This window comes from Idiotropiscis lumnitzeri, chromosome 5 (genome assembly GCF_059441095.1).
Source record: "Idiotropiscis lumnitzeri isolate Australia: NSW breed Sydney's pygmy pipehorse chromosome 5, RoL_Ilum_1.0, whole genome shotgun sequence".
NCBI lineage: Eukaryota > Metazoa > Chordata > Actinopteri > Syngnathiformes > Syngnathidae > Idiotropiscis > Idiotropiscis lumnitzeri.
The window spans coordinates 26897999-26911224 of NC_142395.1; the positions used below are offsets into that span (position 1 = coordinate 26897999).

General features: G+C 40.9%; 1 protein-coding gene across 2 annotated transcripts in view; it reads left to right on the forward strand.

Moving 5' to 3' along the window:
- Positions 1-542: 542 nt before the first annotated feature.
- LOC148337511 (uncharacterized) overlaps positions 543-13226 on the forward strand; it is a 42140-nt gene continuing 29456 nt past the window's right edge. For both annotated transcript variants that reach the window (XM_088296959.1, XM_088296958.1), the window contains exon 1: positions 543-687. In XM_088296959.1, the coding sequence (XP_088153085.1) occupies positions 572-687 (116 nt within the window). In that variant the 5' untranslated portion in view covers positions 543-571. The remainder of the gene's footprint in view (positions 688-13226) is intronic.

The window sequence follows — 13226 nt, forward strand, 5'->3', positions numbered from 1 at the left end:
AAGACTGCATGAAAAACATTTGCTCCATTAAGTGTCATTATGTTGCTTGATATTCCTTTGGAAAATTGAGTGTTGTCATATTTTAGACGATAACTGTATAATTCTACAGCTGCTCTTTAGCCTTTTTCAGAAACATTCAAGATGCAATATCATTTCGTTCCTGTATTATCTCAAGTGGTGTGTTCATTCCAAGCCGTTGTTCAAAACGAGGCCAAACCACTCATAAAAAGTATATTTAACATTATGTAAAATCTGAACATTAAACTTCTTGAATGCTCAATGAACTAAACTGTACAATTTGACTATACAGATTGAAAAAATTAAAATAAAAAATACACTTTTAACCATGATCACGATTTTAGCAGCCACAATTTAATTCACCTGATCGTCAGCAATATTTACATTTTCAACGTGGCCTCTGCTGCATATATAATCAATCAATTCGCAAACAGTAGTCCGCCAACCACTAGGGGGCGAACATGAGATTTAGGCTTCATGAAGCTGCCTAAATAAGAAGCCAGCGCACTCTGTTGGTTGCTGTTGCGAGAAGAAAGTACAGTAAAAATTAGAGATGAGGTGCATCAGTGCCGGGAATGGTTCAGGAGACGCTGTCCGGACTTGTTTCGGATTCAGCTTATGTTACGCTAACTGCGACGGTCATAGCAGTTCGCCTTTGATACACTTCAGGTAATTTGTTTTCCTAATTCATTTATTCGAAAATGGTAATATATTGACGTTACATATTGAAAAGTAGAGCAGTATCATGACAAACATTCCTTCCTATTCCTATTACAGTTTGCTGTCTTTAAAAAATACATATTTTAACTCGATGGAATGGGCAACATTGTATTTTAAACACTGAAAACAATTGAACCACAACATGTAAGATTCAATACATCTCTGACTCAAAATTTTTTTTTTTTTTAATCGTCAGTCTTAAGAAGAATATTTATGAAAATGAGGTCAGAAATATTAGTCTTAATCTAATTTTGAAGCGTTGCCGTCAACGCACGTAGATGACGACAGACGTAGCAAAGGTAGCCCCTGTCACGTGACTGTGAGTCGGTTGATGGTGTTTGATGGAGCGTGCGTCCTTAGTTCCCTTGGCCAAGATGCTGCTCCACCCCCGCCAATCATGCTGAATAAGACGACCGACTGGCTGGGCCGTGGAAATCACATGCCAGAACGCAGCATGTGTTATGTTGCGAGTAGATAGATAGATCAATAATTGAAGAAGGACACATTTGATATGATCTGAATATTAAAAATATATCAGAGGGCAAACAACATCCATGTCTGTCTTCAGATGTGTGCTGAAAGATGTGTGTCAAATCTCTAGAGAGAAGCTTTATTCACAAGGGTCAACGGGTTCATTCCTTGTCTGACGTATGAAAGAATATTTTTAATATCATCGTTTTTGGTTGTTCGTTCTTTCAAAAACGGAGTGGTAAATAGCATCAGCCGCACCTTTCAATTTCATCTTTACTGTCGCCGTGCCTCGTAAATAATTTCTCCTCCATATTCATAACTACAAATAAATCTCGGTGACCTAGAATTCATTTTAGGGTAATTTCACAAACACACACATTTCTCAATGCTTCCCTTTTTTTTTTTCTTTTGTTGGATTGGGCTCGCTCTGTCACTGCTTGTTATGTTTCTGGGACAATTGAAAATGTGTTTTTTTTTTTTTGCTCCGTTTACTTGCTGCTGACGGTGCATTTGGGGTTTGTAGAGAAGTGACCCAGGTGCAGAGTGTGAACTGATCAGATTGTGTACATAGATAGCCATTGTGTCGCCTGATATTGCGCAACAACCTCATCTGAAGTCGATCTCTGCTATTACAAACTGTGCATGCATTTTTTATTTTTTTTTGATTGACGACCACATTGGGGTGTGTCCATAATGCTGACTTGGAGGTGAAATTGAAATGTTTTCCACTGGCTGCACAGGATTCTGATATTATTGCTCAATATACTTAGCAAGCTATACATCTGTGAAAATAAAAGAACAAGCTTCCGCATCAGAATGGCCACTCTTGATGGCGTTGCATTACATTGATTAGTCTGACACGCCAGTGCTGCGTTCAACACACTCCCATTTGAAAAGAGTGTGGCGACAATCGGGTATTTACAGTAAACGTCCTCGTCTGTAAAGGTTACATCCTTTTTGTTTTTTCGTGAAGTCAGTCGGCGGCAGCAGAATGTTTCATTTCCTCCTGGAGATTGTCCTCACTAATGCAGAGGGCTTTTAGCTCTGGAAAAAGGCAACATTGTGATGTTTGATAGATAAGCAGATCAACCTGAGGACCATGCCAACAGCGGAAGACATAAGAAATAGTTGGGCAGATTTGGGGCGGGGGGGCTGCGTTATGTGGACGGACTTGAACAATGCTTTGGAAAATTATGTTGAAATTTAAGAAAAAAGTTTTTCATAACTGTATTACGGGTGTGTGGTTTTTTTTTTATAGAATTGTTGTTTTTTGTGGGCGGCGGTTGTTTTGCTTCTTTGTTTTTTTTTGTGTTTTTTTTTGGACTAATAGAATAGAAGCATGTGTCTGTGTGTGTTTGTTGTAAAGATGAAAATGAAAAATGGTGTCTGGGACGGATGGGGTCGCGAGGGGGCCAAGCTGTCCCTGGCCATTCATTCTCTCTGGCCCCCCTGTCTAATTAATGGGCCACATTCATACACGTTATTGCACCGGAGGGTCTGTCACTCATTAATCATGTGACCTTCAGTGGCACACTTAATGACCTTGGAAGAGTAGATCAGCTGGAGATGGCTGAAGCGCTGGAATTAAATTGTTTCTGGAAGTGGTCATGGTCGCATCAGGCACTTGAACAGACACTCAGCTCGGGCCCTCCCGAGTTCCACCTTGGTGGACGCCTGCCCCGACTGGTCTTGCCGTGCCCACCGGCAAGATTAGTTGCCGTACTTTGACAGTCACCATTAGCCGCCATGCATCATGTGACAGCGCATGAATGTCAATAGGATAAAGGACTGAACAACAAAAGATGATTTAAAAAAATATTTATTTTATAAATATATTTTTAATTCACGTGTTTGTCACCATAAATGGTCTTGACTTGGCTCATTGTTTGTGGAAAAAGCACAGGTCATTAGTGGAGCTCTTGCGTGTTGATGTGGACATTTTAAGCCAGACAATGATGACAGCGCATGACATACTTTGTAACTTACAGTAAACGTAAATTGTGAGGCAATGGAGTTGCACGCTGTAGTTTCACCCGTTGTTCTGAACTAAACTATTTAACCAAAATGTTACTAACAATTCAGTGGCGGGCCGTGCATTTCACATGTAGGCCTTCAATGCGGTCCTACTTAGTCCAACTTGAATAAACCCCCTCGTAATATAATTTGTGACATCACGGCTGGAGAAATAATATACAGACACAAACTTACACACCACCTCGGCTCACGAGAGAGCTTCTCTTGTAAGGTCCGTCTTGAAAATGGCCTTGCAAGTATATCTGCAATAAAATCCACACTTTTCCCTCCTTCGGCCATTTTGGGTTAAAAAAAAAGCAAGAATATATTTTAGATTTTTCAGCCGCCGGGAAAAACTGTCTGACGATTTCTGCATCGCGTTGCTCTGTCTCGGGTGAGTATCGAATCACAGAACGCGTTTGCACCTTCAACGTAAGGCCTGCGAGAAGGCTCACAGTAACCCGTGATCAACTCTAAATTCCTGCTGAATTCTAATTAGAAAAAAATTCTATAAATTTAATTACATTTTATCTTTTATATTATTTTTACCGCCCACCACTGCGTCACTGTAAGATGAAACATATTACTGCGTACCTTTGCCAATCGTTGCTTCGAAAAATGTCCAAACATCCAAAGATGGTCTCATACCTCGCAACGAGTGGCCACTATCAAGCAGTCTTGCTGCCAGGTGAACGGCAAGTAAAAAAAAAAAAAAAGACTCATCTGACATTCTAATGAGTGCAATGTCAAAACAGTGCCAACTAAAACCATAATAAATATTTTTTTTAAATGAATACTTCTCTGACAGTCTCAGTCAAAAGTAAGCACGGAAAATATGCAAGTCTTGTATCGACATGCCTCACAATGTGTAAAATGGGTACAATGTCGCGGCTCGTCGCTATGTTTCGACAGCTTCCTGCACGTCAGTCATTTTGATGACGTTGCATCAGGAGCTACAAAACTTCCAAATAAATAATTGTAAGAAAATGTCTTAAACTTGTGACACTGCTCTTTACATACTTTGTACAGTATTTCAATATTTAAACCATTATACAGTAAATCCAAAAGAGCAGATGGAGAAAAATTGGAGTTGACTATTTTTCCTCATCCTGTTTTCATCAGCACCACAAAGTAGAAAAAACACATTTGTGTTGGCAATATATTTATAAATAAATATTGTCTGCTGGGAAAAAAAAAGAACAACAAAAAAAACATTTCACCATGTGTCCAAAGTTTAAACGTTAGGGCTGCCACCTTTTTTTTTTTTTCTCCCCACCATGGCAACATTGAAATGTCGTCTTTCTTCTCGGTGACATTGAAACGGAGTGATTTTGTTTATCCTCGCCTTTTGTTTATTTAACATTTTGCACAGCGGGGGAGTTTCAGATAGATTGTTTTCAAGACAGTCCCTGCAGACAGCGAGCAAACACTCTACAGCTTCATCAAACACAACTATCTTCAACTTTCCCCCTCTGCCGCGTGCAGGGAAATGTGACAGAGAGGAGCATTGTAATAGAATATGATTGCAAACCATTGTCATAATTTTTACCATCTGTGTCTCTAACCATATGCAAGCGTTGTTTTTTTAGAAGCCCCCCCACCCCCCCGACCCCCATCTCAGAGTAAGTGCATCCTTAAATAGGAAGGAAACTCATTGATGGATAAAAACATTGTTGTGTGGCGAACATTTGCGAGGATGATACTCCATTTTTTCCCCCTCCTTCTCCACAAAGGCATCAAGATGTAAAATCCAACCAGAAGTAAAAACAATTCTTTTGTGAGTCACGGAGTTCAGCTCTGCCCAAAAAAAAAAAAGGTTGGGGATATATTTTGTTGAGTTAACAGTTTAATTCCAGCATCGGACAGAATTTTTATTGTTCCGAATTCCATTGTCACAAACTGGCTTTTCATTGTCAGAACTGGATGCTAAATACGCCATGTTGCCCCCCCCCCCAAGCTACCAAGCCATCGTTGCCTTTCTCCTTCCCGTCTTTCCTTCCACCTGCTTTCTCCCTGTTGAGAGTGCAGACTTGATTAATATTTTCCACTGTTCCGTAACCATGGAAATAAGGTCACTGCATATGATACTTAATTGAATCTTCCCGGTGCTTTTGTGTGCATCTCCTGTATCCGGACAATAAAAAAAATCTTCCACTGATGACTCCGACCCCTGTTCTCCACTCGGCTCCGCTCCATCTTCACTTTCATTTTGTGCCCCATGAATTTATTCATTTGTTTCCTCTACTACCTCTTTTCTTAGACGCCCTTTCTTCCCCAGGCCTAGTCTTCCTTATCCTGTCAGAGTATTTTACTCACCCCCCCCCTACCTGCATTGTTCTGTTGCATGCTTTGTCCGCCCACAAAGCATGTCAATGCCGTAAGCCGCCAAATTCAACTTTATTTAAATGTGGCCTATGTTTAGACGTGCTTGCTGGACCAACACTCGAATTACATATTGCTGTTTAATCTCCACGTAATGCACGGCGCCCTTTTCCCAGCGAGGCATTTGCATACTCAAATTAGTCTCGGGCACATTCGTTGCATGTAATTCAAATGACACTGATGACTCAAGTGGCGGAGCCAAAAGTCTGTCGGAAAAGCAGTGGGTCCTCTCAGAGCAGGTGTTCTGATTAATGACTAGCAAATTGGGGTCCTCTAAGACGTGGACTTAAGTGGGGGACGTGGCTCCTCTTCACACCACGCATGGACCAGTACGTAAACACAAGTCCAAGCGTCTTTGTTCAGGCAAGTATGGAAGCTAATCCATGACAAGAGGGGGTCGACATTCGCAGGGGGGGGGGGAAACAGCGGAGTGGATAAAGAGCGACATGATGAACATGCAAGCGCAACTCATGATTGATTGCCTTAAAGCAACACCTTGTGAGCCATTCGTCCAAATTGATGCCATTTGCTTGTTATACTGTAACTCTCAGAATACATTTCAATTGCTGTTTTTTTTTTTTTAGCAACTTTAATTTTCATAGTACACATAACAACACATAAATTACTCTACTGTATTGGTCCATCTCATGATTTTTTTTTAAGTATCTGAAAATAACCGGCGCTAGTTTTAAAGCACGTTGAGACTAAGAGCATTGCAGTGATAAAAAAATAAAAATAAATAAAAATCGACTAATAATAAATAACTTGGGTGACAAGATTCTTCAAGTATAGAATCGGACAATAGTTGAAATATCATCAACGCTACAGAAAAAAAAAACGAGTGAATTTCCTTTTGTCTTTCCTATGGCCTGCGGGGGATTGAAATCATTCAATTTTCTTTGGAACATTCCCCAAAAATTTCAGAAGGGTGTAATATGTTGGGGTATCAAGCCTGACTAACAAAATGTAACATTTCCTCAGGATTTAAATGATTATGGTAAAGTGTGATTTTAGGTAGCGGGGACAGGCAACCACTTTGTTTTTTGGGCAACGGAGAAAAGAGGATTGCTGTTAGTGAACACTTAGCGTCACTGTCTTTTAAAAGCCAAAGAGCAAGTCTGAATTATTTGGGTGCTGATTGATATCCAGCAGTAATGTCAAATCAATCACTAAAACTGCCTTTTGCCAGCTAAAAAAAAAAACATCCAAATTGTAGAGTCGGATGCTCCAAGCAGACCAGCAGACTCTTATCCATGCTTTTATCTTCAGTAGACTTGATTATTGTAATGGTCAACTGACTGGACTCCCTCAAACGAACATCAAAGAGCTGCAGCTCATTCAGAATGCTGCAGCTCACGTTCCGCATAGAACAAAGCGCTTAAAATGTATTACAGGCTGTCCTCGGGTTACGCGGTGCTCTGCCTCCACCGTTTCCACTTCACTACGCCCGAGTTCCGTCTGTCGTGTGTGTGTGTGGGAAAAAAAAGCAGGATCTTCTAGCGATAGTGGTCCAGCCAAGAGGAATTTAATTTGAAATGAAAGGGAACAAAAGCATTGCAACAATATATATGTCTTTGAAAAACCACAGTATTTAGAAAATAAAACAATAACATGGTTTATTCATTTGAAGTTCGGCGGGCCGGATTAAAACATCTAATGGGCCCCCTGGCCGTAGTTTGCCCACCCCTCGTCTGTACTCTTGTCCTAAAGGCTTTACACTGGCTCCCACTCAGCTGTAAAATACGGTTTTAAAATTACACTACTGCTCTGTACTGTAAATCGCTTAATTAGGTCCCGATCACTTGAAGGAAATCCAAATGGAATAAAAATCAGTGGGGCTCTGAGATCTGCATTCAAAGCAAACATGGTGAAGCAGCATTTAGTTGTTATGCTGCACGCGAATGGAATAGACTGGCAATAGAAATTAAATCTCCTCCCAGTGTAAAAGCAATACTTTTTTTCCAGCTGCTTTGCCTTGCCTAAATACCCGTGCTAGTTGTAATAGCAGTCAGTATATATTATCTCCAAAAAGTTCACAATTTCTAATTTCAGATCCTGTTCGAGTTCTTGGCCATGAGGTGCCATATTAAACTTACAGTAACCTGTAGGAGAGTGTGTAAGACTGATAACACCAATTTTATCACAGCGGCTCCCCATTCACACCTGAGACCCGGTAACATTAACGAGTCGAATGACACCGGTGAGGTAATTGGGCCAAAATGTGACACTTTCAGCTCTTTAGACCTGAAATGAGAGTAAATGTCCTTTGTTATGCAAGCTGTACTACTTTATTGTAGTAAAGTGTCATTTTTTTTCAATGTTGTTCCATGAAAACATAGAGTAAAATGTTTACAAAAACGAGGAGTGTGAGATGCTGTTGAAGATATTAGCGTAATCATCTTGAATGTCACATGTAACAGCTATGGGTGGGATTTAGTGGCTGACTCAAAGTTACAGTGAAAGCAGTGGCGGGTTGTGCATTTCCCACATCGGCCTTCAGTGAAGCCCTACTTTGTCCAACTTAAATAAATCTCCCTCATAACACCATTTTATGACACCACGACTGGAAAAATAATATACAGACATACACTTAGCACTACTGGGTGTTGGACGACCTAGCTTCTCAGGGAAGGTCTGTCTTGAAAATGGCCTTGCAAGTATATCTGCAATCAAAGCCACACTTTTCCCTCCTTTGGCCATTGTGGTTTAAAAAAAGCAAGAATTTATTTTAATTATTTGAAAGGTTGCCGGTTCCAACTTTCGGGTGTGTTGACTCCGTGTTGAGTATCCAATCAGCAGACCAAACGTGTTCATCACCTTCAGCGTAAGGCCAGCGAGAAGGCCTTACTGTCAGCAACTTGTGATCTGATTGGCTATCGCAAGTGTCTATCAACTGTAAGAGCCCCTACATTCACGCAGAACAGACGCCCGCACGAATATGTCTGAAGACCTCGGACGAAAAGTGTGTGCTACTGTTATGAAATCCGCCTGACAACATGAGCTAGCTGAATTCTGATTGGATAAAAATTCTCACCTAAAATTACAACTCAAGGCTGTAATATGACATCAATGTGAAGATTATAATAATAGTATGATTAATTTGCTTTGTCTCTTGAGCTTCTGACGCCGTGTTTCCATTTAAAGATAGTCAACCAGCGCCAATGACTCAGAAATTCACATTATAGCTCGTCCACCTCTAGGGGGAGCCCAAGAGTCAACCATTTTGAATCAACAACTCCTTTTAATAAACTACATTTGCTACATTCTCTCATTTTTCTTTTTTTGGGCCACATTTGCCGTACTGAATAATTCAAATAGATAGTCCATTTGGCACATGGTACGTCATTTTATGTGAATGGTTGCATTTGGTAATGTTGGTCCATCGTATGGGGAGTCATGTTTGCTCTAATAAAAGTGGGACAGTGATCTCAAGGCAATCATTACACTCAAATAAAACAGACTCATATGCGGAAAGAGGCGGGGGCGAAAAACATGTATACATCAGTTCTGACATGGTCGCCATAAAATAACCATTAGCAGTTACCTACAATTTGAAGTGACAGTCTATCAATAATATCACGCTGAAAATGGGACAGGTTTGTTGCTGTCTTTAAATCATCAGGGCGGTCCATATCGTGCAAAAGCATGCAGGTATAGGAAATGCATTAAGGCTTGATGTTAATGGGTGTGGCGGCAGCTGGGGGGGACACCCGGGGGCACATTGCTCACATCTCACTAGGCCAACCAGCTCGACACTGCCGCCACTGACAAACCTTCCTCTTAATGTGACAGTGGCTCACGCAACATAACTTTGCAAACATAACGATTTTGCAGTTTGTAGTGATGTCGAACTTCACTGTATCACATTGGGGATTTATAATATTATATAGAATGTCCACTAATTACACAATTACCATATTTTCTAGACTAGACGCTACTTTTTTCATAGATTTTGAACCATGCGGCTAATACAACAGTGCAGCTTTTCTGTGGATTTTTCTTTCACCACTAGGGGCGCTCTCTAGTTCAGAAAATACCCCAAATAAATCTTGATTTTTAAAAAAATGTTTTTTGTTCTCTTGGGTCTGTTCTGTTTTAATTAGCAAAGTTGTTGCTGTGTTTTAACAATCTGTTTATGTACCTTTATGTGCATTCACAGTCCAAAATTGTTGTGTATATGCAGTAAACAACTCATTTTTTTCAGCATAGAAAACTGCGGCTTATAGTCTGTGTGGCTTGTATATCTTGTTTTTTTTTTTTTTTCAGAAAAAGTTGCTGCGGCTTATATGCAAGTGTGCCTTATAATCTGGAAAATATGATAGCTATATTCGCCTTTTTGTCAATGTTTTGACATCCTGAAACCAAGACGTCACCCAACAGTTGCACAGGTGTCAGTGGATGTCCTTGAAAATATTCCTAGATCAAACACCTGTGGCTTCCTGTTCAGATCCCTCTTTGGGAACGGGAAGCTGTGTAAAAAAATCCTCGAATACTTAACAGTTGGACGTGGCATTTAAAAGTTTTGATAATGTCAAATTAAGCTCACCTGTAAAGTTCATGTTAGGTTCATCCTGAAATGTTACCCCAAAGCTGAATATCACGAAGGCCTCTCCACAAACTGAACTGTTGTGTAAATTATGAGGCTTGCCAATTGGTAAATAAGTTGCTGATGACCGGTAATTCAAAATTAAAATTGCTGATACACACCAACAGTCGATAAAAATGCGCATTAGCTTTAAAAAAAAAAACAAAACAAAAAAAACTAGTTAGCATCTATAATGTAAATTGATTTAAATAATACTTAGCTGTATTTCTAATTTTATATGTAGCCTACCTGTGGCTAAAAAAAAAAGAAAAACTAAGCGCGGAGAGCCTCTGTTGCTGAACTACACAATGAGTTGATCGATATTGCCAAAATCGTTTTAAAACGTCCTTGACCTCTTTCGACAAACAATATGTTCAAGTATTTTCTTTGCAAACTCAAACTTCAAATATATGCAAAGCAAATGCAAATAAGCCCTCTCCGATACACAAACATACACTCGCGCGCTAATTTCAATTCACCAGCAATCCCTTCCTCCCAAGTGGGGCATTTGTCTCCCATCAAACTACGAGTTGCATATGAATGGACCCATTAATGAATGGCACATGCACACACAGCGCAGGGCACACTTCTTTTCTTCCGCCACGTTGAATGCGGAAGCACGCGGAGGCTTTCGGGTGCCCATCTGCTCCTCGCACACGTCGACTCATCACCACAATGTGCCGGCGTAACAGGCAGCCGTTGTAGCAACAAGTGTACGCGCATTACCACGCTTGCCAGTTCTCGTCACTTGGCAGCGTGCCTGCTAAGCTGCCCGCCCCCTTATCAGAGAAAGGCTTGATTGTGCCAGGGGAGAGCGCTTGGGGAGTCTGTGAAGAAGTGGGGCGACGAAGGGGGGCGTGGGGATTTGATTTACATACTGCCGCTTAGACGACACTCATCTGATTCTAAACAGCGCCAAAGCAATTAAGGGTCATTAGTCCTTTTGGTTTTTTTTTGTTTTTGGCACCGTGTAACAGTCGCAGCATCTGGGGCACGGTGACCCCTGTGGGGATTGCCTGTGGGAATGTCGGCACAAAACAACGTGGCGCTCCCGCCCCCGCCTCCTCATTCACGGCTGCCATTGACACAGTGTGTGCCTGCGTGTAAACAAACACTCGGCACCAGCCTGGCACCGCATGGGAAAGCACTTTGGCAAAGGCCCAGCTTTGCTGTGTGCAGCTGGTTGCAGCAAATGCCGGGTCACCATACCCCTGACTGCTTATCCTAATTAACCTCATCAGTTTCTTTCAAACGAGAGGCCTTGCCAACCGCCGGCAATCAATTAAACATTCAATAGCAAATGAATGGAACACTCTGGTGGGTGTTTATTTAAATCTTTTTGACGGGGCAAGAGAAAGGCCACTTGATTCAAATGATGTGCTCTTTATATACATGACTGCTTGTATGTTTTTTTTTGGTGGCTTTATATTGTGATTTACAGTGGATATAAAGTCTGCACACCCTTGTTTAATTGCCAATTTTTTTGTAAATTAAAAATAATTGCCAAAATAAATTTTAAACAATTTAATTTTTTAATCTTTCATACATTTAATTGATATATTTAATTAAGTTATTTGTTATATTGCACTAGAGAGAGGAGGTTTCCAATCTTGTTGTACACTGTGCATTCTGATTCTGATTCAGATTTATAAAAAAAAAAAAAAAAAAAAAATTTGAGAGTAGAATTAAAAATAAACAGAATTAATGTTGTTATACAAGTGCGCACACACTCTTGTAACTTGCATGTGGCTGTGTTCAGAATTAACAAACGACCATCCGCGCTCACAATCACAATTTAGAGTGTCCAATCGACCTGCCATTCATGTTTTTGGATTGTGGGAGGGAACTCGAGTACCCGGAGAAAACCCACGCAGGCACGGGGAGAACATCCAAACTCCACACAGTCAGGCCGGAGCTGGAATCGAACCCTGCACCCCTGAACTGTGAGGTCATCTTGCTAACCAGTCGTCCACCGTGCCACCCGTCTTTAATTCCAAAATCTGGTAAAATGGGAGTCTGCCACTTATGAAAAAACACGAATATTTGATGGTGTAAAAAGTTTTAAAATGATTATATTGATCTCATTTTTTTTTATATTACCAAAAACTGTCATGAGGGTTGTGTAGACTTTTTATACCCACTATAGTGTGAAGGACTATCAACATGTTTGACTTATTTTAAAGCATATACTTTAAATACAATTTAATATCTGTGAGTAACATTGCCTCAAGGACATTTATGCATCTGTAATGACGGCTGGGATGTACTCCGCAATATGTTTGTGTGTGTACCTTTCATTACTCACGTAGGAGACGGCAAAGTGCTCAGCACCTCAGCCTGTGCGTGAAGGCTTCAAACGCTGCAAAAAGACTCACGGGTATGGGATGGAATGTGAATGTCCACATGTCCACTCGTGTGCCTGGAAGACCCTCCCCAGCCGGTATAGAAAAACACTTACTGTTAATGTAAATAGCAAGGCGGCATAAATCAGGCGCCCGTGCGCCGCCCGGGAGAATATCGTGTAATAGTTATTGCAAAATGAAGTGGCATCGGGATCAATATCCCACTATATCTCACTCTGGCGTAATGGCACCGAGGGAAGCTGGAGGCCAAGGGAGTCCGGTCCCCCCCACCCAACATCAGGCCAATAAATCTGCGGGACCTGCAGCCTTCTTATTAAAGTGCATACGCAATCGGTTGCAGCCATCCCAAAATACAAGCTTACTTACTGACCTGGAGTCAAGGGACTGAATGGCTTTACCTTGTCTTAGGGCAGAGGGTTAAGGACTGATTGAGGTTTCGGGATCCTTTGCAAGGCGTTTCTCAGCGTACTGCAAAGTGTTTGTTTCTTATTAGTAAAGTTTCTGTCATTTAGTTTGATGGTGCAATGCCATTCCTGTTGATGATAGCGTGTCTCTGTTGTGTTACACCGTTTGTTTTTAAATCATCCATATATCTTAGCCTGACAGTCCACTATCTTAATGCTAACGGTAAATAGCATCTATGCTGTGGCGCGAACACTTCATGCATCAGACGG